The sequence below is a fragment of the Triturus cristatus genome, chromosome 3_2 (genome assembly GCF_964204655.1).
Source record: "Triturus cristatus chromosome 3_2, aTriCri1.1, whole genome shotgun sequence".
NCBI classification, from domain to species: Eukaryota; Metazoa; Chordata; class Amphibia; order Caudata; family Salamandridae; genus Triturus; species Triturus cristatus.
In genome coordinates, this window is record NC_140584.1 from 1,080,361,862 (window position 1) to 1,080,388,346 (window position 26,485).

At 47.9% G+C, this 26,485-nt stretch overlaps 1 protein-coding gene across 1 annotated transcript in view; it reads right to left on the reverse strand.

Moving 5' to 3' along the window:
- CALN1 (calneuron 1) overlaps positions 1-26,485 on the reverse strand; it is a 1,196,285-nt gene that overhangs the window by 753,183 nt on the left and 416,617 nt on the right. The window contains exon 2 of the mRNA XM_085649815.1: positions 13,062-13,205. Coding sequence (XP_085505941.1) covers positions 13,062-13,205 — 144 coding nt within the window. The remainder of the gene's footprint in view (positions 1-13,061; positions 13,206-26,485) is intronic.

Below are 26,485 nucleotides of genomic sequence, written 5' to 3' on the forward strand. Positions count from 1 at the left end.
AGCCTCCTGGTGACCAGGGCGTGAGTGACGGTCTTTCTGTGTTCGAGGGGGATCCATTTGAAGGTCTTACGTAGGAGGCGGAGGGTGTGGAAGCAGGAGGACGAGAAGGAGTTGATCTGGCGGTCCATTTTGAGCTCTGAGTCCAGGATGAATCCCAGGTTCCGTGCGTGATCCGTGGGGGTAGGCGGGCTTCCGAGGGCAGGGGGCCACCAGGTGTCATTCCAGGCATCTGGGTTTGGGCCCATGATGAGTACTTCCGTTTTGTTGGTGTTTAGTTGTAGGCAGCTGTTTTTCATCCATTTGGCGACGGCTTCCATGCCTTCTCGAAAGTTGTGTCTGGCGGTGTTGGGTTCGTTGGATAGGGAGAGGATGAGTTGGGTGTCGTCTGCGTATGACACAATGTTGAGTCCGTAGGTTCTGACGATGGGGGCGGGCGGAGCCATGTAGATGTTGAAGAGCGTAGGGCTGAGGGAGGGCTGAGGGAAGTCGCTCCATCTTGGTGGCTGGCTCGTGTCTGTAGGTGCACTAATTGGTAGATGCACGAGTACTCAGTCTCTTCACCCTTTGATCTTTTGCTTTTGCACATGTCCCCAGGTCTTTCAGTGTGACACGTCTGGTCACACACACACTCTTCTCTCTTCTATAACTCTTGCTTGCAATGTGGCGTCCTGCTACCCATCACACATGTTCTGCACATGTTTGTGCAAGGTGGCGTGAGGTTCTCCTTACTTGGACCTCCAGCCAGCACTGTCCTGGTCATAGGACTGCACATCTTCTCCCATCTTGGACCACTCAGAGGTCCTGTGCTAGATGTAGGACTGGGTGTCGTCTCACTGGTGCATCAGCGAGGTTGTGATCAGCAGTGGAGGTAGGTTTGATTTCATGGTTCTGGTCTGCAGCCTCTTCCATGCCTTTCATCTCCTGGATAAGGTATTCCGGGTGCAACTCAGGATCACCGTGGGAGACGAGGATCTCCTTTCATTTGTGGTGGTGGCAGCTTGCCACTAGGGAACTTGCGACTCTCCTGATGCCTGTAATGGGTCACTGAGTGACTCAGACTTACAGCAGTATGGGGAAGGATGCTCCCTGAACAGTCTCTGGCCCGCTACGGGGCAGTGCTGCTGTTGTTAGGGTGTAGATGCTTCCCTTCCTGCATTTGGACCACACCAGGCCATTCCTCCCCTCTTTGTTCTGGGGAGCACTGGTGGTGCTGCACGTTTGCTTGTAGATGGTAAATATCTTTTTACTTGTCTTGTTGTCTCTTCTATGGTGCCCTCAGCTGTCTCCCAGTGTGCCTGCTCTTCTCCACGGCAGTGGTGGCCCTTGCCACCTGGGTTGTACATGCTCTCCTCCCACTTTCACGAGAATGGCAGTCAGTATTCTCTAGTCTGCCAAGGTAGCTTGCTGTTGCAGACGCTCTCCACCAGGGGGCGTGAAGTGCATTCTCAGCCAGTCTCTGTTCTCTTGTACAGCGCGGTCTCCATTGTAGCAAGGGAAGTTGTGCCAGTCACTGTCCACCTCTGGTGAGTCTGTGCAAGGGGACACCATATCTAAAGTTCAGGTTTGCTGTTTGTTGCTTTGCAGTGACATTCTTCCAGTGATAGCCGTTCTGGGCGGAGGCATGGGTCGGTAGCCTTCTGCCCGGAGCTCTCTGTTCCTGCTTAATCTGCCGCTGCAGGCAGTGTGTTAATGCTCAGTGGGCTTCACTCAGTGTCTGTGCTTTACTGTTTAAGGCGAGGTGGTGGGGAATTTCCGGCTCTCATTCATGCAGGGTGGCTTTGTCCTGTGCATAAATATGTTTATTTGTATGCTGGGGCCTTCTGTTTTCAAGCCCGAACTCAAAACACACAGGGCCAGTTGTGGTGCCTTGAGCGACTTCTTGGTGGTGCTGCAGCCACCCCTCCTCTCAGCCGTGGCAGCTTTCCTAATACTGGGGGCCTCGTGGGGCACTAGAGATGTAGGTGCAGTGGGGGCCTTGCAAGCAGGTGCGGCAGGGCAGCGTGTCTATTACACCTATTGTTAGCTTGAGTGGCAGTGCAGCCACTTCACACTCTGTGCCATGCTGTTACTGGCACTTCGTCCTCGCTCAGGGGTGGTAGGGGCGCTAGCTTGCTCGCCTCTCCATGTGAGGGTCATGGGGGGCACTCCTACCCTCCTCACCGGGACAGATGGCGGCAGGCGGTGCAGATTACAGGTGCATCCGCAGATAGGGGGCATAGTCAGTCAAAGACCCTGTCATACCTTGAGCGGGGCCTGGGCGCATTCTTGGGTCAGTTCTCACTCCTCCCCATCATGTTGCTCACCATTTCACGCAGTTGCTCAGCAGGCAGACGGCAGCAGGGGCATTGGGGTGTTGTAGACAAACAGTCTCTTCTCTCTCTTCCTGCACAGCAAGGCGATGGTTCTCTCTCTTCTAGGGGTAAAGTGTCCGCTTCCACGCGCGGGCCACAAAGTCAATGTGGATGCGTTCCTCCCCCAGCACGGCAGTTCAGGCAGCATAGCATGTGGGGACAGACCCCTCGTCACCATGGTAAAGGAAATAAATAATGACACAAACACTGTGTGTATCGTTACCGAACTGGCCACAAGCTTGAGCGCTCGGGCCCTTTATAAACAGGCACATGTCACTCGTGGCACCTGTGTTGAAGGGGTGTGGGGTGGGAATAAAGGCCAGCCCTCCAGGGAGTGGCTGCTAAACTAGTACATGCTAGGACACTAGAATGTGTCCAGCAGGACACTGCAGGTTGCAGCGTCATGAATATGCTGGTCAGGGGCAGCTCCAACACAAGGGCGGAGGAGCGTCGCCCTACTGCTTTCTCGTAGTGCGAGAAGCAGAAACATAAATGGTATTTTAAGTACCATTTTATGTTTCTGCTTCTCGCACTGCGAGAAAGCAGAAGGGTATGCCTGGTTGTTTGGTCCTGCAGGAGTCCAGGGGAGGAGTGGTTTGCCCACTCTGTGCGCTGACGGTTTGGTCTGCCCCAAACCAGTGATATGCACTCTGCATTAGTGCCAATATCGGCAACCGTTATCATAGCACACATCAGTACATAACCATAATAAAACACATGACACTGAATGTAAGTGGAGAAATATTGCTGCAGGTTTATTAGCATAATAAATATGCAAACACGGTGGGTTATCTTACGGGCGATCCCAGGGCAGGCCAGCCCCATGCCGCCTGCCCGTCTGATAAGCCTAGAGTCACCATGGCAACGCCAATTGGTGTCTACCAAATGTTGGGAGGGTCCCCCCCCTCCCATCCGTGGACCTCCAGTCCACATGCTTCACCACGCCCCCCCGTGATGGGTGGGCGGAGCATACATGGCAGCCCCCGGTTGCTCAGACCCACAACCGCCTGTCGGTTAGCGGGGCGCCGTAGGTCTTCCAGTGGACACGCTAAAAGATCCCTGGGTATCCTGGCTTCGCACCACACGGTGCTGCTGCATGCTATACCCCTTGGTATGTGCAGACCCTGGATCGCCCTGTAACTCCTCCTGCAACACAAAGTGAAAATTGTTAGAAAAAACCTCCCCCCCCTTTCTTGTCCCTCCAGATGCCGGGTAAGCGGATGGGCGGGCAAGGCAAACGAGCGGACAAGAGGGCGAGGAGAGGGCGGGGACCGAATATGTACCCCCCCCCTTGGCTCCTCCCCGCCGGAAGCAGCTACCTGACTGGGGTCTCCCTAGGTCAAGCCCAGGGACACGACCTCCCACCCTGTGCCTTCCTGTGGCACTAAGGCGGCCGCCCTCAAGGGGGCGGGCCGCTGCGCAACCCCCCCCCCGGGCAGCCTTACATAGTGCCAATATCGGCAACCGTTATCATAGCACACATCAGTACATAACCATAATAAAACACATGACACTGAATGTAAGTGGAGAAATATTGCTGCAGGTTTATTAGCATAATAAATATGCAAACACGGTGGGTTATCTTACGGGCGATCCCAGGGCAGGCCAGCCCCATGCCGCCTGCCAGTCTGATAAGCCTAGAGTCACCATGGCAACGCCAATTGGTGTCTACCAAATGTTGGGAGGGTCCCCCCCCTCCCATCCGTGGACCTCCAGTCCACATGCTTCACCACGCCCCCCCGTGATGGGTGGGCGGAGCATACATGGCAGCCCCCGGTTGCTCAGACCCACAACCGCCTGTCGGTTAGCGGGGCGCCGTAGGTCTTCCAGTGGACACGCTAAAAGATCCCTGGGTATCCTGGCTTCGCACCACACGGTGCTGCTGCATGCTATACCCCTTGGTATGTGCAGACCCTGGATCGCCCTGTAACTCCTCCACAGCCTTGGGAGTGGCCACCGTCACTACCAGGGCCCCCCACCAAGGTAGACCTATGTACTTACAAACTGCTGCAGCCAAAGCTTCCCCTGGGTCCAGTCGGAAAACATCCATACCAAAACTACAAAGGTGCACTTCATCTCCCTCCAGGCACCCTGTGGACTTGGCGTGTATAAGACCATGCCTGATGAAGCCAAGACCTCTTTGCTCTGCGCAACTGCGCATGGCTCCTGGTAGGCCATCATACCTACAGCATACTGATACCGGGCTTCTCCCAGGTCCAGTCAAAAACAAGTCTACGCCCAACCGGGCCGGCGGCCAGCGTGCACCATCAGGACAGGTTCCCCCAACCTTTCTAAACTCCCCCGTGGATTTGACTGAAATGACCTTAAACCTAAATAGGCGATGGTCCAAAGTTGCCTTTGCCTGGCTAAATAACAATCCCTTTGCCAAGCCACTCCTGCCTGGCAGTGCCCATGCGGGCGGAGGTAAGGGTTGACAAGCCTGCCTTCCTTCCTCTTTCACTCCGTTGGAGTACGCCCATCGTATTCCATCAGTCACCACCAAAAGTAAAGCCTTGCCCTCCCAAAATTCTGCTAGTATACCAGGGAGAGACAGGTCAGAGTGCCCACAGAGGAGAACAACGTGTAAAATGCTTCTCTATTTGAATACTGGCAAAGCCAATTGGTCACCTGCAGATTTATAGCTTAAAGTGTTCCCCCGGTGCTTTCCTTAATCATATGGACCATAGGCCCCTGTTGGAAAGCCACTTCCACAACCTGCATAGCTGCCAGCCAGTGCTGAAGGGCGGGCGAAGTTACCCGGTACTGATGCTCGCAAAGGTACCTGTTTCGTCAAACTCAAGGGCGTGCTACTAAGTGAGCACCAGGCTCCGCCCTAGTACCCAGAGGTCAAACCCAAGCCCCTCCAAGTTCTGCTGCTTCACCTGCCTGTTAACACGAATCCCAGGGCAGACCACCGGCCTATAACCCATGCTTGGCCATGCCTGAGCTAAAATACCTCTGAAAAAACCTGACAACAGGCTAACCACCAGCATTGCGTTCTGAATGTTTCTGACACTGCCAAGAAACATGCGCATAACTAAAGCAACTGGCACCATGCCATAAAAGTAACAATTCAGCCTTCTAAGAAACAAACGTGCCCTTGTGGCGATCAGAGTAGTGCTCCCTCCAAGCCAGCAGCCCTACTCAGGCCACCCGCACCCTCTTGGCCTGGCACAACCCCGCCACCGCTGCCCTCGAGTGCCTGGTCGTGTGAGGCCACAACCTGTGTTTCATCACTACGTCATACCGGGGTATGATGACCCATCTAACTCTACTGCTGAGTGCCCATTGCACCAAGCAAGTATGCCTTTGCCTGTTCAGAGTCTGGCTGTAAAGTTGGAAGACATTGACCCCCCAGCCCAGGGCGAAGATGGCAGCATTACAGTATCTGGTGCTATAGACGGTCCCCGTACCCTGATGGGACAGAATGCAATTCCCTTGCTCCTGTTGAGCACGAAACCAAAACCAAATGCTCACCCTGGTTTAATAACTTTCTGCTGCTAATCATTTCCTAGCTGAAAGTTGACAAATCCATGTTCTGTAATGGCACTGCTTCGCAGCCTGCACCATTCTGCCCGTGCCGAAAAGACCTTTGTCATGCTGCCTGGCCTCATCAATCTTGCCCTGTTCTAGCAGCGCCCGCTTCAGCCGAGGAGCAAGCAACTCGCCGGTACCCCCAAACTGGCCCTGATGCGAGACAAACCGGGCCAAGGCACAGCAGTGAGTGTACTAACTAATAGCAGGTCTAACAGCGTCAACAGGCATCCTCAGCTTACAATAGGCGTGGTGGAGTGAGGGTATCCTGTGAGAATCAAGATGACAACTTCCCATCTGACCGACCGTGGTGGGAACCACTCCTGCATATTCTAGTACACATGGTCCCAGTTCACATGTCACTGCCTGATGTACGTGCCCTAGGTACATGGTCCCCTTGCATGGCGGACTGCCATTGAGACCCACACCAGTCCCCGATCAGTACCACTATCTGCCTACGCTACAATCTTGCCTGGCCTTCCTTCATGCGCAGCTGTACCACGCGATGATTGCTCTCCTCCGTCACTTGACCTGACCACACCTAGAAATACAAACACAGCGAGAGGAGGCAGCCTGTGACCTGCCCCAAAACCACCATCCCGCATCAAACCGACCCGATGGAAAGACAAGCGCCTAATGCTCTACACCCCTGAAAGACCCAGGAAATAACCCACCGATCAACAATCGAGTAAATAACAACGGACATCCTTTCAGCATCTGAAGGCCTAGCCCCTCTGAAGTAACCTGGGAGCCCAACGCCAGGCCTCAGCACCTGTGGCGTGAGTGATCTTTGCCCACTACCGTGTGAGCCAGGGCCCCGTTTTTTTTTTTTTTTTTTTTTTTTTTTTTTTTTGTGGATCACTGAAGCACACGAAAACAACCCTAGCTGTTCCTTGCCGCTAGGTCTTCCTACCCTCAGGAGGCCAAGAACGACCAGGTGACACTAACACTCACTCAACACTATGCGTTCCAAGTCCACTCGGCCTAATTTGCCATTGCAACAAAGCATTGCAACCAGGCCCCCCCCCAGAACCGCTGAGGCAGGAATACTCCCAATCAACCTCCCATCTCACATCAATAATGGCTAGACTAAGCCTCTATGGTGCATAGGATAATGCGACATCATTGTGGCTAACAGGCATATCCTCTTGAAAAATGCCTCCGATCAGGCATGGTAAGGCCGGGTCACCAACACTACTAGCCAAACTTACTAAAGTTTTACACTCCCAAGCCCTTGCAGTGTAAATAATATTAGAATCAGAAGGCGCATGGGATACCTACGGGCCCCGAGCCCATCCCGAGAAGGATGTGCATTACCAACAGTGAGAGCCGTAGTCATTACTGGTGACCCAGGCAAGGTCAGGCAGATCATTGCTTCACCAGGTCTATTTACAACATTTACTGCGAACCTGACTGATCACCATTCATGGCGTGAATCTATGCACATTGAGAAATACATTTCATTAGAAGTATGTGAACGCAAAGGTGTTGAAACGTTAAACCTGACTCCAGCGACCTGACATCCTGCGCACGTCATCTCATCCCTATATTTACTACACACGGGCACTACCTACAACAAGCCCCTCTATTGGGCCCGGGAGTGGCAAGTGCGGCCCCAGTTTTTTTTTTTTTTTTTTTTTTGTTTGGATAGTTGCCTCCGTAACTTAAGCAACAACTGTAGCTCCGATGTGCATGTAATTGTTCCGGAATGATGAGACTGTAAATCCTAATCAGTCACTTAGAAGTTGCATCTCCATTACAACAGTCTACCAAACTACACTTTATCACTGCATTGTCCCGACCGCAGGAGAAACCGCGCTGAGACCAGGCAAAAGCCAAGCTCCTGGACTGTTTTCGCTATTCACCAGTTTTTAATTTGTAAATGAATGTGTGCCTGTGCACGGGCCGCTGCTCAGAAACCCGCGTCCAGCGCTAGCACGTTTCCACAGCCCAAGCTGCTTAGACTGATTAAAATTATCCATAACTGGTGCCCGCATCCACGCACACAATGCTGCTGGATATATGGATGAAATGCGCTCATGGCGAGCCCCGGCACCTGGACTGCAAGGCACGCGGACAGGAGGGGCGCCCAAGCCAGGCGAGGTCCCCCCCTCAACCGGATAGAACTGGAGGTGCCGGGGGTAAAACCCGGGGCCGGCCTAGGTGTTGGTGGCGCCTTGTGCAACCCTGTTTGTTGGCACCCCCAACGCCACCTTCACCACGCATTCTCTCACTAGCCCCCTTTAACAGTGACCAAGTCTCCCTAACCACACTCAGCTGCATTGAATTAGTATATAGCGACACTCCTACCCTTGTAGAGTGTCCGAACACTTTGCATCGCACACACATTACGCAGAGACAATAATTCATATGCGTGTGAATCGGTGTATCACAAATGTTACCTAAGCCAAAGGACTCAAGGTGTATGAGTCTCATGTCATCCCTACTGGTAGGCAATATAGTTAAAGGATGTTTAGTGCAGAAAATCACATGCTCAGAGTCGCGTTCTGGCCCAATTACCTGTTTTGCCACAATAATCAATGTTCTAATAATGTATGCTTTGCAAATAACCAAAGGATGCCTCTTTTGAAAACAGTGACCTGCTGACCTATTTACATCATACGCACTCTGTAATCTACTTGGCACACGTTCTATGCAGCAGGCAAATTAACCCTCTGCACGAACTTCACCGAAGTCAAAACCTCAACTATACAAATCCTGCTCGCTCTCCAGGAAGAAAGAATCACACGCCTTGTCCTGATATTTATGTGAGGCCTGGAATCGCCGCGGGGGTGAACGGAGCATCCGGTGCTTCAAGAAGCGAAATAAACTTCCAAACCCGGCACCCCCCAAGACAAGCACTTGGTGCGCTGGGCCCCGGTGCACCGCCCTACCTAACAGCAGGCCAATTGCTTATTCACTTAATCTCCACAGCCGTTTTGGCCCCGATGCTCCTAATGCCAGCCATCTCTGTATTACAATAATTGTCCTGTTCTTGCTAACACTCCTAGAAATTGCAGTGGCCATAATCCAGGCTTACGTCTTCGTCCTTCTATTAAGCCTCTATTTACAAGAAAACGTCTAATGGCACACCAAGCACACGCCTATCATATAGTAGACCCAAGCCCTTGACCCCTCACAGGAGCCAATGCAGCCCTTCTCCTAACCTCCGGCTTAGCAATATGGTTTCACTTTGGACCAATAACCTTAATAACACAGGGAATTATACTATTAACCATACTCCAGTGCAGACGAGACATCATTCGAGAGGGCACATTTCGGGGGCACCACACCCTCCTGTACAAAAAAGGGGCTTCGATACGGAATAATCTTGTATATTACATCAGAGGTCTTCTTTTTCTTATGGGTTTTTTGAGCATTTACAACTCTAGCCTAGTATAGGCTGAGGAACAAAAAGTCCTCCACTACTAGCCGGCCCCATACAATGCGACTCACCCCAGCGTAAGTGGTAGGCATGGATTGTCTGAATACGAACCAAAAGTGGAGTGCGAGTGGAGCCCCACGCTAACCCAGCAGAGCCCTGCCTCGGGGGCCGCCCCCCCCCCCCGGGTGGTAACCCGCGCTCAGGTCGTTATCCACTACCACCCCCGCGCGGGAGGGCCCTGGCACCCGGATGTGTGGGACCGCCAGCGCTGCTCACGGCCCGCCACCCAGAGACCACGCTCCACGTGCGCAACAGGCCGCCCCACCTCAAAACAATATGCCTAAATAACTAATTTCAGGAGATTCACATAAGGATTGTGACAACATCCACACGCTATCGCGTTCCAAACAATTACAATTATAAGGGCGGCCCTGTGTCATTCTCCGCCTGCCGTGTGCAAACCAATTTGTAGAGCCCCCGAATATGTAGGACACATGCATATTCCACCTTAAGTTATAGGGACGATGTCAATATGGCACACTTCTACAAGACTAGTGAACGCTCTCGTTCATAAACACTACCTACGATGGACATCGGAGTCCATCACATGAGCTTGCAACAGCCGTGCACACTACCCGGATCTAAAACAGACCAGCAAGAAAAGCAGTCTGCTGGACAGCCCGGTGCGGATCGTTAAGGATAATGACAACCCAGAGATGAACTAAAGAACACAGGGCGGATAGAGGCCTACTCATGGACTGCCGCAGTCCTGCCCCTTCTCTCCTATAGTCCTCCGAACGCTTCTTCCACTCTCAAACTTGACCCCCGTCACTTCCATAAAAGTGCAAGGCCCAGGAGCCCTTCTGGCGCCATCTCAGTAAGATCCCGGCTCACGCGGTTACTCACAGGCATGTTTGCGCAGACACAGCCGCTGCTAGCAACGGCGTCAGGGCAGCGCGGGTTATTCCCAATGGTGCCACTGCTAACTACGCAAGGGGCCTACAACAAAAGCACTCGAACCTGCACCGATGTAGCACCCGCGCTCAATGGGCCTGCACTCACACTCCCCCTCCAGCGCTCAGAGCCCTTGACAATCCTGCGCCATCGCCGCATCTTGGCGTGGGGGGGGGGGGGAGGGTCACCTTTTTAAAATGGGCGCACCCATTTGCAACCTTAATCAATGTTCAAATAATGTACGCTTTGCGGTGTATCTGCAGTTCTATACGAACGTGTGTAGCTCACTGTTGAGTATTAGGACTAATATAAATTGCGAGTAACAAAAGGAGGCCTCCTTTGCAAATAGTAACCAGCTGACCTATTTACATCATACGCACTCTGTTATATACTTGGCACACGTTCTTTGCAGTAGGCGTATTAACCCTCTGCACGAACTTCACAGAAGTCAAACCCCCCAACTATCCAAAATCCTGCTCGCTCTCCAGGAAGATAATTAATCACACCAGTAATCTTGACAATTATGTGAGGCTTGCTCATTGCCGCGGAAAGAAAGAAACGCAGCATCCGGTGCTTCAAAAGGAATACTAACTTACAAACTCGGAGCCCCCAAGAAGCCAGGACTCGCTGCGATGCCTTAAATCTGGCCCTGCCGGGGCCTTCCACACGCAATCGAAGAGCTCTACCAACTGAGCTACCCCCATTCGCATTATGACCCGAGCAGCGCGAGACAAATTCATTTGTAGGGGGTGCTACACTAGTCGCAACAGACTCACCGATGTGCTAACACTGGTCCCCGCACCGAAGTCGGCAGGCCAAGCTGAAGTGCCACATCCACTCGTGCAACCCGGTGCCACAGCGCAGCGCCGGAGTACGTCATCCAGGCGCTTGGCGCGATACAATTCACACTAACCTCGCTGTCCCCAACGCAGACGGCGGCGAGGGACTCGGACGACCGGCAAGGCAAACGAGCGGACAAGAGGGCGAGGAGAGGGCGGGGACCGAATATGTACCCCCCCCCTTGGCTCCTCCCCGCCGGAAGCAGCTACCTGACTGGGGTCTCCCTAGGTCAAGCCCAGGGACACGACCTCCCACCCTGTGCCTTCCTGTGGCACTAAGGCGGCCGCCCTCAAGGGGGCGGGCCGCTGCGCAACCCCCCCCCCGGGCAGCCTTACATTTCTCAAACAGCCTACACAGAGAAAATGGCCTCCCCATAGATGCCTGTCATGTCGGCGTCCTAGCCAATCACAAATGGCAGCGTTGTGATTGGCTTAGGGGAGGAGAGTGAGGTTGCCTGCTTCCTGTATGGAAAAGTGAGAGGAGAGAGGAGACGTGACGCGACGCGGGATCAGAGGAGATGGTAAGTTGGATTTATTGTTTTTTAAAATAAATAACTCCCCCCTTCCCGTGCGACCCCGTCCTCATCGCGACCCACACGAGTCATGCCAGCCGCACCTGATGCTGATGTTGTACAGATCTGTAGCTTCTAGTGTCTGGAGCCAAGCTATTAAAGCTTATCACCAAATACCTAACAGAGTACACAGTTTGGAAGAAAAAGATGAGGGGAAGTCCATAAAGTTGGTATTGTTGGTTCAAAGAAGGATATCTTCATATAGAACAGCACATCACATTTCTACCATTTCTAAGAGCTGTAAATAAAAGTTATTACTGTCACCCAGTTCGAATTGTCCTGAATGTACCGATCTTGGAAGATGGATGCACAGCTGGCTTTAGCACAAATCGACTTAGGGTCCTGTAGTGCCCGCAGCGGGTGCACCCGCCCGCTTCACCATTGCATTGGTTCCAAGAGTCCTAACTGAAGTCGCTTCTGGGCTTTGCAGGTGTTTCAATGACACAAGGAAGGCAACGATCACAAAGTAAGGGAATGTAAGGAAACAGGGCAGATCGAAGATACTATACATTGCATACAGAAGTTCAATTTTTTCTTTGATGATTTAAGCTCACTGTAAAACTTGGCCCATCTCCCCCGCTCAGCTGTTGTTTTCCTTAGACTGGAAAATATCTCTCCCTCGTGTCTTGTGCGACACCTTGTCTATCATTAAAAATAATTCTTCCCTTACCCCTTAATTTGGTGCTTTTTTAACCTGATAACTCCTTTCAGGGGAAGCATTACATTTTCTTTGCTCTGGTTAGGTGCTAGTTATTGCCTTTTATGCATCAGTCTGCATTCTTTAGTGGTCTTCATCACACGCCCCCAAAATACATGTATTCTTTTCTGGCTTTGTTTCTAACATTGATCTCTCCTGTGGATCGATTATTAAATAGATCTTAGATGTTACGAAAGCGATAATGTCTTTTGATACATCAATCAACTAATATACATAGCGTATTTTACCAATATTATAATAACTTTCAAGACCCCTGGTCACCCTTCTTTATCGATTCCGAAACACAGTAAATTTGCCAAACTTTACTGTCTCTTGTACATGAGATATCAAAAATTGTTCGAACTTTTTGGCCAATCTAGAGCCCTACAGCCTCCCCTTGACGTCCAGTTGATAATGTGAATCCAACAATGGTAGAAGAATTCCTAGAGTCCTAGGTAATTAGCATTTTAAGGTTTAGGCTCTCCCTTACTATTAGTAACAACGGATTTGTAAGATGATTTATTGCAATCTGTAAATGGCTTACTTTAGCATAAGAGTTGACTGACTTACCTTCAGAGATACTCTTCTCTACAGTATGTTATTTTGTAAGTTTGTAGCATAGATTGGCTTTTGGGCTGATGTTTTTATTTACTGCTCAGGAGGTCATGAACACATAAACTATGTTTTACATCATTATTAATACATTGTTCTCTGTGTGTTGCTTCTTACCGTCCATATCGAGTCGTTGCATTATAATAGCCAATTCTACTTCACTCGGCATGTACCCCAAAGAGCGCATCGCCATGCCCAGCTCTTGCTTGGATATGAAGCCATTCCCATCTCGATCTAGCACTCGGAAGGCCTCACGGATTTCTGTAACATAGAGAATGGAAAAAGGTCAATTAAAAAGAAATTTGAGTTGATCAGTCAGGAAAATCCAGCACTTAACTGAATTCTTCACAATTCCTTCTAAATTAGAAACTGATCAAATATATTTCACATATTTTTTATCGTTTTTAATTATAAATAATATTAATATATTATTAAAGATATATAACTGAAAATATTATAAAGAAACAAATTGCTAGAAGTATATATTTGTTGGGGTTCCTGGTTGGTTAGGGTATGCACTGAAGCCAGGATGAACCCACCACTCTAGTCAGGGTAAGGGAGTTACACACCCATAACCCCGGCTCACCCCCTTGGTAGCTTGGCATGAGCAGTCAGGCTTATCCCAGAGGCAATGTGTAAGGTGTTTACGCAATACACACACACATACTAGTGACACAACAAATACACCACAAAAAAGACTCCACACAGGGTTATATAAAAATCTCATGTATGGTATATAACACATAGACCACAATCACATAAATCATAAATCACTTTGCTAACTAGGCAATTGCCATAATCCTCACAGTTAGTGCACTAAAGTAAATACTTATATGTTGCACACATCATAGAAAAACCACCCTACACCATCACTGTACATAGTATGCAGGTCCTGAGATAATACTCGTTATTCTATCTTTACAAGGTATAAAACAGCATGAACAATGACCTAAGGGCATGAAATGCAGGCTGTTAGGTTAGGAGACACATTGTTCATCATAATCATAGTGAAATCCTAGGGCACAGAATTTGTGCACTACTATCAAGCTGTGTACGGTAATTTACTTTATGCTGAAAAAGCACATAAGTACATTATAGTTATGGACCCTCGGGAATGGGAATTAAGCGAATGCTGCGTAAAAGGTATGCAAGTATAGCTTTCCGGGACCGGGCAGGCAAGGACAAAGGCGCCACTCGCTCCCCTCCCCTGGTATGTACCAACACCGGGGGCACACACGGCAAACTCAAGCTGGAGGCCCTGTTTGGGCTCTCCAGCATTGGAGTCAGCCAAGGCAGCTGCCCGTGTTCGCGCAGTGCAACTGCTGGCCAACGCAGCTTTCCTGGCTCAACAATCAGTCGCCCACTGAGACCCATACCTGGAGCAGAGCGGTTCCTGGGCTATTTCACAGCACCCCCACAACTTCCATGGCTGCTCCTCTTATCCCCTCAGGCAGGGCCCAAGATCGGGGCTACTCGAGCAGAGGCATGTCTCCAGCCTCCTGCTCCATTCACAAGCAAGACAAAAGCTGCGGCCCTGATGGCCCTCCATACCGAAATCCAGATACATGGCTGCCATCCCTCACGGTGGTCCTCCTCCCCAAGGATTGCCTCTCAGTACTGGACCTCCTCCTGGTGCTCACTCATGGAACCAGCAAGGCCCTGGGACTGGGTTTCGGGCACTCTGGGTATCAGCCCACCTCTACTCAGAGACAGGATATGGGACCCCCTCACCCATCCCACTACACTGGGACCTATCTGGGTCACTACAATCCTCCCCTACCTCAATTGGTTGGGAAAACCTGAGCCACCTCCTTTAGGATCACTCCCAAAAGCTTCTTTGATGCTCTGAAATCAACCAAAAGGTCTGCCTCCAGTGCAAACTCCCTAGGATTGGAGATCTCTAGAAAACAGGGACTGATCACATGCTCTCCAGCAATTGAGTCAGACAGCCCATCACAGGTGTTAACCCCACTACCCATCACCTCACCCTCTAGTATCTTGCAAAAGTACCTCACATCACCCTCCTGAGACTGGTCTGACAGTGTCAATCAATCAATCAATCAATCAATCAATCAATCAATCAATCAATCAATCAATCATAACATTTGTAAAGCGCACTACTCACCGCGAGGGTCTGAAGGCGCTGGGGGGAGGGGTACTGCTACTGCTCAAATAGCGCTTGAGTAGCCTCCTGAAGGTAAGTAGGTCCTGGGTCTGCCGTAGGAGGATGGGGAGGGTGTTCCAGGTTTTGGGAGCGAGGTGGGAGAACGATCTGCCGCCGGTGGTTGCTCTTCGGATGCGGGGGACGGTGGCGAGGGCGAGGTCGGCGGAGCAAAGCTGGCGGTTCAGTGGGTAGAAGGTGAGACGTCTGTTAAGGTATGCCGGTCCAGTATTGTGGAGTGCTTTGTTAGCGTGGGTAAGGAGCTTGAAGGTGATCCTCTTGTTGATGGGTAGCCAGTGCAGGTCTTTCAGGTGGGGTGTGATGTGGCTGCGGCGAGGGATGTCGATGATCAAGCGTGCGAAGGCGTTCTGTATGCGTTGGAGTCGTTTCAGGAGTTTGGCCAAGGCTCCTGCGTAGAGGGAGTTACCGTAGTCCAGCCTGCTGCTGACGAGGGCCTGGGTGACCGTTCTTCTTGTTTCGGTGGGGATCCACCTGTAGATCTTGCGGAGCATGCGGATGGTGTTGAAGCAGTAGGACGAGACGGCGTTGACTTGCATGGTCATGGAGAGTGTTGAGTCGAGGATGAACCCTAGGTTGCGTGCGTGGTCGGTGGGTGTTGGTGCTGCTCCCAGTGCGGTCGGCCACCAGGAGTCGTCCCAAGCCAAGGGGGTGGAGCCAAGGATGAGGACTTCCATCTTGTCTGAGTTCAGCTTCAGACAGCTGTTCTTCATCCACTCAGCGACGGCTTTCATTCCTTTGTGAAGGTTGGTTTTGGCGGTCCTTGGTGAGGGAGAGGATCAGCTGGGTTTCGTCGGCGTAGGAGATGATGTTGAGGTCATGCAGTCGGGCGACGTGAGTGAGTGGTGCCATGTAGATTTTGAACAATGTCGGACTGAGGGATGATCCTTGGGGTACGCCGCAGATGATCTCGTGGCTTCGGATCGAAACGGGGGGAGGCGGACACTCTGGGTGCTGCCAGAGAGGAAGGAGGTGGTCTAGTCCAGTGCTTTGTCTCGGATCCCTGCGTTGTGGAGGCGTGTGCGTAGGGTGCGGTGGCAGACAGTGTCGAAGGTGGATGAGGGCCGCGGTTTTGCCGGTGTCCAGTAGGATTCTGATGTCATCGGTGGCAGCGATGAGGGCAGTTTCGGCTCTGTGGTTGCTGCGGAACCTGTACTGTTATGGATCCAGGATGCTGTTCTTCTCTAGGTAGCGGGGCAGTTGTCTGTTGATGGTCTTCTCGATGACCTTCGCCGGGAACGGGAGCAGGGAGATGGGTCGGAAGTTCTTGAGGTCCTTGGGCTCACCCTTGGGTTTTTTGAGTAAGGCGTTGATCTCGGCGTGCTTCCAGCTTTCCGGAAAGGTCACGGTCTCGAAGGAGATGTTGAAGGCTTTGCGGAGATGGGGTGCGATGGTGGTGCTGGCTTTGTTGAAGATGTTGTGTGGGCATGGGTCTGATGGAGAGCCGGAATGGATGGTGTTCATGATTTTGATGGTGTCGTCCTCTTTTATGTTGGTCCAGGTGAGCAGGGGGCCCTTCACTGTTGCTCGAGTTGAACTCGCCTCTAGTTTCACCTATTTCGCAATCCATAAGAGCAATGACTTAATCTTTAAAACATTCTTTACATATGGTACCCCAAGCTGCTCGTGGCACGTAAAAACAGAACTGGACTTTGGGACTTCCAACAACAGCGCTGAGAAGTCATTTTCCATCCTCTGAATTACACAGCAGTAACCTCTGCTCCATAGGACTTCTCTGAAATACATTTAGACATGTACAGTTTCAGCTTCTGGCGCAGAGATGTTTGGCCCAATTTAGCCACAAATCTAAAGACTGTTTCAATTGCTCTACTAAACTGTTATTTTCTAACCTTAGTTGCATTCTCCCATGCTAGAAAGTTAATAAATATGATTTCCAAATAGTTCAAAGTTATTACGGTACTCAATCTGGTGCCATTAATATGGTGGACCCTCGGTTGTGAGATTTTTGGGACCCATCTCATAACATATGATTTAGATAAATTAGTTGATAATCCTAGATTTCTCATTATAAAATTAAATAAAATCAAATAATGTTTGCAACCCGTTTGTGTTCCTGGTCAACAATACTGCATCGTCTGTATAAAGCAATACAGGGATTGGTCATCTGTCAATTTGGGGGAAATCCCGTTCTTACTGTAATAGAAACTTCTCTAATTAATGTTTATAGTATGCACCCTTGGAGCATGCCCGATTTAGATAGATTGATTCAGAGGTTTCCCCATTTTGACCATAGCGGACCCTAGCAGAAACTTCCTTGTGCATTTTCCTCAGTAAGCTGACCATCTGCCCCTCAATCCCCAACACTAACATCAGTCACCGCAATTTTTTCTAAAACCATTGCTGAAGTAAGGTCCATAAATGCCAGACAGACAGGAGACTTCTTTGCAGATACATACTAATGAACAAATAGAGATTTAGGGATTGTTCTACAGTACCAACCCCGTTTTTAATTCCGTACTGGACATCTGACAATAATCCTCTCTCCTCCACCCAAGCCTCTAGTCTATTCAACAACACTCTCCCCAAAATTGTTACGGAACAGTCCAGAAGGGAGAAAGGATGATAACAAGTCGGATCATTCCTTGCTCCTTTTTTAAAAGTTGGGATTATGGTTGTCCTGGACCATGAAAAGGGCTGACTATGTATAATTGCTGCCCTAGACACATTTGTTAGTAAAAGTGACCAAAGTTGAACACTCCCCTAATAATGTCCAGTGGGACCTCATCAGGGCCTGGTGCCTTATAACTGATGCTCCTTTCTATTCCGCATTTCAACTTGGAGATCTGAATACAACTTATTTTGTTAACCTCTCTATGCCTACTAGAAGTACTCCCCCAAGAGTCAACAAATTGAATGAGTAAACAGCCTTAGCATGGTTAACCGAAGTTTCAGGTGGAATAGAATACTCCATTTCAGGTGAGCAATCATCGGCAAAGTGGGGAGAATTTATCACCTTCCAAAAACATTGCTGGTCTTTATAACTTCACCTGTAATCAGTAGGGGCCTCACAAGCTTCTACCCTAATTACCTGCTTTCTTACGGCCAGTGTAGCTTTATACGCTTTCCAGCATGCCTTTATCTCTAATGGTGTGCGTGGCTCCATTTGAAATTGCACCTTCTCAAGTCTCTAAGAGACTACAATCTGCTTGTGTGCAGAAATGATCAATCCATTTGTGTGGTCTGTCCTGGCTTGTTTGTGGAACCAAGAATAGGGAAGACCTAACTAACTCTCCATTCTTTTTTTCTTTTTATGTACATTTTAAAACAAAACATAAAAGGAGCATACATCTGAGGTCCAGTGCCTCAACAATTTCATTATTAACTCATGATAAACAAAACAAACATAACAGCTGATCGATCATTCAGTTGAACATTATACACCTAGAAAAAGGAAATTGTGCAAATTAGCCATACAAAACACAGATGAGTGCAATACAGTAAGGATCAAAGATAAAGTGCTTATGCATACCTAATGATTCAAGGGCTTTGCTACAAGTTTAAAAATCGAGAAAGAGCGAAGGGGGAAAAGCTTTCTTTATCAGAGAAAGGGTCATTTAAAAAATAAACTCATGGCATGATTAACATACAATAACGTTAGAGCAGTAAAAGACAACATTAGTTACCTTACTATTAAAACTGCATTATCTATAGATAAAATTTGGATCCCCCATTTCTGAGCTTTTCGCCCCTTACACTCATACAGCTTTGTTTCCAAACTATAAATGGCCAAGAATCTAGATCTTCACTCATGAAAAGTGGGATGCTCTGGGTTAAGCCAGCTTGTAGCAATGCACATCTGTGCCATTGCCATAGCGATAAATAACATTTAGCCATCTTTTTTGCCAACTCGTTTCCCACTGAGTGCTCTACTACTCTTAATACTACCAAAATAGTATTGAGTATTATTTAGCTCCAGTAATTTGTTCTAACAATTTACCCATATCTGAAAAAAGAGCCCTAATCTCGGACAAAGATAATACATGTGAATGATTTTTCAGCGCCTGGATCCCCACATCGATGGCAGCGATCATCATCTCTCCTGCCCCATTAGAACAATTTCTCTGGTGTAAAATACAGATCAAACAAAATTTTAAAGTGTTGACTCTTTAGGCCAGCTGTTAATAATACCTTGTCACTGATATTCAAGGTTTCTTGACGTATCGAGCCCTCTGTCCCCAACCTAGCCTAGAATTTAAATAATCTGGTAGGTTTTGCATCAATAGGTCATAAATAATACCAATCATAGCTCTCTTATCAATTTCCTCGATAATAGGCATCTGAGCCATTGGCCCAGAGGTCTTTGCCAAATTATTCATAAAATCCAGAATCTGGAGATATTTTAAGAACTGATTGCTAATCCCAAATTTCTCCGGAAGATCCCCAAATGAACATATATATTCTCCAGAAAATAGACCTCCCAACCATTATTATTATTATTATTATTAATATTTATAGAGCGCAACAGCTACCTCCAACGGAGGTGTCCCGGCGCTAGCATCCATCCAATGAGGGGGGTCAGAGAGAAAGACTAAAGGGCGAGATTGTCATTAAGGAAGGCCAAATAACCAAGTTTTAAGGGCCTTCCTAAAAGGCAGTTCCGCCCCTATCTGCCGCAGGTCATTGGGCATTGTATTCCACAAGGTCGCCATTCTTACGGAAAAAGCACGCCCTCCCATCCTTGCTTTTTTGAAGCGAGGAGGAACCAGGAGGTTAAGATTGTTGGATCTAAGTGTTCTGGCGTTCTGGTATTTCTGTAGTCTTCGCTTCAAATAGAGAGGACCCACCCCTCTTAAAGCTTTGTGTGCTAAAACCAAAACCTTGAACATAACTCTCTTCCTCACGGGGAGCCAGTGTAGATCATGCAGATCGGGGGTGATGTGATAACGTAGGGGCACATTTCTAATGAGCCTGGCTGCTGCATTTTGAATCCGCTGAAGTCTCCTCATGAGATAGTCAGGGAGACCAATGAAGAGGCTGTTGGCGTAGTCAAGCTGAGAGGTGATGAGAGCATAGACCACCATCTTCCTACAGTTCATAGGAAGGAAGTGAAGACATCTACGCAATGCCTTCAGTTTCCAGAAGCACTGAGAGGAGATGTGCGATATTTTGGGCCTTGCCCGACAGTTGGGTGTCAAACCAAAAACCCAAATTCCTGGCCGAGTTGACCGGAATTGGAGGAGGATTTAGTTCTACTGGCCACCAAAGCTCGGTTTGAGGCGGGAGGGGCTGATTAAAAAATAAAATCTCAGTTTTGTCGGTGTTAAGTTTCAGGCAGTTATCTGTCATCCAAGATGAAATATTCAGAAGACACTGCCTGAAACTCGTGAAAGCATTCTTGCTTAGTTCTTTGAAGGAAAAAATAAGTTGTGTGTCGTCTGCGTATGAGACAACACGGACACCCGATTTTTCCACAATAGAAGCTAGAGGGGCAAGATACACATTGAAAAGTGACGGGCTAAGAGCCGAGCCCTGTGGGACCCCTTGTAACATTGCCCTGGAGCTGGAGACGTGGGGGTCTAGAAAGACCTGTTGTGATCTGTCTTCCAGAAACGACTGAAACCAGCGTAACACGGTCCCTGTAACTCCTAAAAGGTGAAGCCTGTTCAGAAGGATCTTATGGGAGACCGTGTCAAATGCCGCCGAGAGATCTAACAGCACGAGCATTGCGCAGTTTCCAGTATCCATCGTTTCACGTATTGACACTGCCACCTCTAGGAGAGCCGTTTCAGTGCTATACCCTGCCCTGAAGCCTGACTGGGAGTCATGAAGGTGGTTATTGGATTCAAGAAAGTCCGAGAGCTGCCTCTGGACCTCTTTTTCCAAAATGTTTGCTGGGGCCGGTAGCAGAGAGATAGGTCTGAAGTTTTTCAACTCTGCCGGGTCCGCATCCTCTTTTTTGAGGATAGGTCGAACAAAGGCTTTTTTCCAGTCAGTTGGAAAAACTCCAGTTTCCAGAGAGGTGTTCCAAAGAGTGTTTAAGGTGTTGTTTACTATAGGGGCTAGAAGTTTAAGAACTCTGGCCGGGCAAGGGTCAGAAGGGCAGCCGGACTTGACTTTCATTAATTCCTTCAAGGATGCTTCCTTCTCAAACCGGCGAAAGTCTGACCATTTATCCGAAGTGAAGTCTAACGCCACGTCCAGTTTATCCGTAGTAGGAAAAGTTGAATAGATGGTCATAATTTTATTGTGGAAGAAAGAAGCCAGTTCCTCACAGAGTGTGAGAGACGGAGGGACCGTACTTTTTAGAGCCTGAGATTTAATGAAGCTCTCCACTATCCTAAAGATCTCCCTTGGAGAGTTGTCTGCCTCCACAATTTGTTTTGCCATAAAGTCTCTCATGGTTCTACGTTTCAAAGTATGAAATTTCCTCAGCGCTACCTTGTAAGTCTCCTAAGACCATAGGATTCCTTTCTGCAACCAGTTTGTGTCGTGCAATATCACCAGTAGCATCGGTGTCCCCCATAATGGCGTATAATAATTATATTTGGGTAAATGTATTTTCTTTTTGCATTGTCGCCATACTCAAAATGCCCCTAGCAGGACCTTGAATTTTGTTTTTTTTGTAGTAATTAGGTTCCAGATTTTTTAATGACAAACCTTTAGCTTTCTCCACCATTACAAGTTCATAAATTGAAGGCGTTTCTGCTGAACTAAGCATGTGTGTGCTTCCCGTAATCAAGATTGCCATATTTTGTAGCATGCATGCCCAATAATACATGGCTATTTTTGGTACCCAGGATCGGGGAAGGGGAGGTCCTTTCCAATAGTGCCCTCACACCCCCCGAAGGATGTCATGCTTCATCGTTGGGCGTGCTCCTCATCGGGCCGGTGCTGCAATCCCCGACAGGCACCCGCGAAGGGGCTCTTTGGCGGAAATCTTTCGGTGATGAAGCCGGTGGGTGAGTGCGGGTGTGTGGGCTGGGTAGGGCAGTGAGAGTGAAGAGTAAAATAGGTCTAGGAGAACCCTAACATATTATGTTTATTATCACAGGAAACTAGCCTAACTAAAAGAATGGGCCCTAACTCGATATTATTATCCTATAGGGCTGGTGTGGCGCATAAGGGCAAAATGTTTTGTGCCCAGTAGCCCCTAGCGGGTCAAGTGGCCCATCATCAAGACCAAAGTATATAGAAAAGGTACTCAAGCACTATAGCAAATAATAACCAGATGCGCATAATGGCCCGGGTCAGATTGCCCGAAGTGGAAGATCTAAAGGGGGGGAGATAAAAACAACAAAAAGAGAAGCATAATCTAATTAGACATGGCAGTTACATACAGCTATAATCAGCCAGAGGTGTGGTGTGACAAGTGAGACTATCTACAAGTACGAGAGGGAAGTAACTGAGGTTGAGCGTACATGAGCAGTGTCAGCGAGCGTGGAGGCTATATTATTAAAAACTCACGGTGCCTAAGTGCTTCAACTAGACGGGTAAATGTGATTTGCGTGTAACAGTAAAAACAGGCAAATTCGCATTGTACCTCAGAATGCCTTTGGTCGTCAGTAAGACCAAGATGCAGGATATTTGTGGCAACGAGAGTAAGCTCCCTTAGAATTCCATCCCACCTTGGTCCTTTACCACATAAAGATACAGACACAGGATCCCCCAGCCATATCAGGGCACCTTTGATCCACTCCGTTTGTTGAATTAGGGCCTAACAGAGCCATTAGTTCACATCACACCAGTACCATTCCATTACCAGTACCATTCCGCCATTATCAATAAGGCTGTGTGACCAATTAGGCAATCTTGTCACCCCCACCTTTCTATTTATATTGATTTTTATTTATTTTTCCTTAACTAAGTACCACCGCAACACATTATGCACCACGAGTATTGCACAGCAACATATGTGGCGACTCCGACAATCTTGGTCCTGACGCTGTCACCCTCGTAACCAGTAAAATTAATTCCCAATATGGCCGCCCCAATCAGCACTCTAACGGTTTACGATGTTACTTGCCACAAGGAAGTTACTTAGTCCCCAGACCCGGGAGAATTCAGCACATGGCCTGGAGTAAGGGTAGGATCAAAGCAAACAGCTCTGTAGACCTACCGCACATATGGATCTATGCTGCACCGCTGCTATACCACAGAGTGTCCTCCTCTACATTCCGGCAACATTAACACAGCATATTAATGATGGGCGCTTTTACATTGCAGATCAGAGCATTGATCTGCCACCCCCGTCGCCCTTTAACCATAATCGGTAGGGGGGACATCGGCTCATACATGACAGTGCCTCTAGCATCATCGGCGCAGTCCCTCACTGGTCACGTTACTGTAATACTTCACGCCAATATACTTTTAGGCACTTCCTTTCATTATAGATGGTGTATTACCATTTTTTACAATAAATTGGTTGGCCAGCACCGTTATTGCTCAATTTTCGTCCGTGATGCACTAATGTCAGTATGTATGAGTGTTGGTCTGTTTGTATGGAAACGAGCCGCGACATACCCAGCTTATCATGGGAAAGTGAGTATTACTTTAATGCTGCTTCTTAGTCTTGATCACTCACAAGAGCCTCAACAATAGCTCAGAGGCACCATGAAGTATGAATGGCGCCTGACTTCATAAGCTTAGTCTCATTGCCACAAATATCCTGCACCCCGGTCTTACTGACAACCAAAGGCATTGTGAGGTAAGACGCTAATTTGCCTCTTTTTATTGTTGCACACGAATCATGTTTACCCGCCTAGTTGATGCATGTAGGCACTGTGAGTTTTTAATAATATAGCCTCCACGTTCGCTGACACTACTCAAGTACGCTCAACCTCAGTTACTTCCCCCTTGTACTTGTCTCGCTTATCACACCACACCTATTGCTTATTATAGCTGTATGTAACTGCCATGTCTAATTAGATTATTCTTCTCTTTTTGTTGTTTTTATCTCCCCCCTCCCTTTAGGTCTTTCACCTCGGGACACGCTGACCCGGGGCATTATTCGCGTCTGGGTATTATTTGGCTAAATGGTAAACCAGCAATGCTATAGTGCTTGAGTACCTTTTCTATATACTTTGGTCCTGATGAAGTGCCACTTGACCCGTTAGGGGCTAGTGGGCACCAAACATGTTCACCTTATGCACCGCACCAGCCCTATAGGATCATAATATTCAGTTAGGGCCCATTCTTTTAGTTAGGCTAGTGTCCCATGATAATTAACATAATATGTTAAGGTTCTCCTAGACCTATTTTACTCTTCATTCTCACTGCACTACTCAGCCCACAAACCCGCACTCCCCCACCAGCTTTATCACCAAAAGAGTTCCGCCAAAGAGCCCCTCCGCGGGTGCCCGTCGGGCATTGCAACGCCTGCCCGACGAGGAGCACACCCAATGATGAAGCATGACATCCTTCGGGGTGTGTGAGGGCACTAATGGAAAAGACCTCCCCTTCTCTGACCCTAGGAACTGCACACCTCTGTGATCAATCAAGTTATTCTTGAGCATGGGTGCAGGACCTGTAAATATTAGCTCTAGGTCTCCTCTGTTTATTATATGTTTGGTACCCCCCACCCTCCCCGATTCTTGGGCAGCATCATGAATGTATTGTCTTTTTAAACTATAACTAACTCTACTAACAATTCGAAAGAGCTAAGGATAGATTAGCTGAGGCTGGGTTAGAAACTTCTTTGAGGCATTCCAGGGCCAACTATCTGGTCAAAAACTATATGTAGCACAATGGATTTGTCAATTTTTGCCCATTTTTTCATTAGCTCCCTTTGTACATAACACATTTTAAGCGAGTTTCAGTTTTAGGACGGGAGAAGAGGCTGTCTCTTACATTAAATATGGAAGTCAGGGGGTTATGATCACTTACAGCAGTTCGGTAACATTTTATATGATGTGATTTATCACAGTAAATTGGATGATAACAGAATAAAATCTATGACTGGTGCCAACCCCACCTACATATGTGGGTAACCCATTTTCTGATGGATCTACATGGTCCACCACATGTGCCAAATTATATTTTTACAGTAAGATAATGAGAAAATCTCCTTGAGGATGCATTCAAAATGCATGTCATCAATTCCCTTCCCATCATCAGAACGACTGAATAGGTCACAATTGTTTTGTTTTTCCCACCTGAGTATTGAAATCATATGCCCATAATATGCAGAGCTCAAAAATGATTTTTGAGACAAAGATATTATCAAAGTCATGGTCTAGTGCCTCAATTACATCTGGGAAGCATTGATCTAATATTGTAGACTTAAAATGTTAGCGCAGAACATTCATTCTATCCCCAAAGCATCTATACAACAATTTATACAGTGTGGAATCCAGTTTGATCATATAAAGCCTTATATTATAAATAAGTTGAAAACACACACACACACAGGGTGATTAGTCAAGCAAAAGTCCATGACCGATCTCTGCCCTGGGGAAGGGGGGGGCAGATGGCTCCCCCTCCCTTTAAAAAGCATGGGTTGACTTTACGTATGGTAACAAAATATTACTTTATGTCTAGAAATTCACTGATCAAAACAAAGGTTTTATGTAATGTTATAGTTAGGTCTGATAAAATATGTTTTTGTTTAAAATAAAACCTTAGAAATTTACTGAAAAAAACATAGGTTAAAGTAATGTTATAGTTAGATGAATATGTCAGTGACAACATTACATTGAATTTTTAAAAGCAATAGAAATTTACCAGTTATAGTTAGCAGGGCCAACCATAACTTGTGCCCCCACAATGAACTGCTTATGACCTCACATATTACATCACTCATGACATGTTCTATGAATTCATTTGACATCACTAATGACATCAGCCAAGGTTCTTTTTTTGGGGGGTGAAGAGAGATCACCCATATGGAAGAGCCCATATGCCTCACAAACAACCTTGTTCCAAAGAGAGATTCCTGCATGGTTCCGTCAAAGAGCTCCCATTCAAGGTTTATTACTATAATGGTCTTTTTTTCTACACAGTTTCTACCACACAATTCTCACCCCTTTCAAGGCCCAAATGAAACTGCTCAGTTTCCCCTGAAGTTTCTTAAACCACTCTGACTTAAATTCTCATGGTATTGTATTAAAGATAAACGTACATTTTGGCAGTAGTGAAAATTTTAAAATATTCGATCTTCCTAGTAAGAATAGAGGGAGGCTGTCCCACACCTTTATTTAATTAACTTCTTGGTCTCTGTCGCTATTTTATTAAAATTTATCTGAGCCATTGCATCTAGATCTTTCACCATTTGAACCTCCAAGTATCTTATTTTCTTCTTTACCAGTGGATTGTTATAACAGGTGTTCCACGCCATGATTTTTTTTTTGTTGGTTAACTAAATAACCAGAAACTTTCCCAAACTGGTTCAAAGTACTCAGAACTG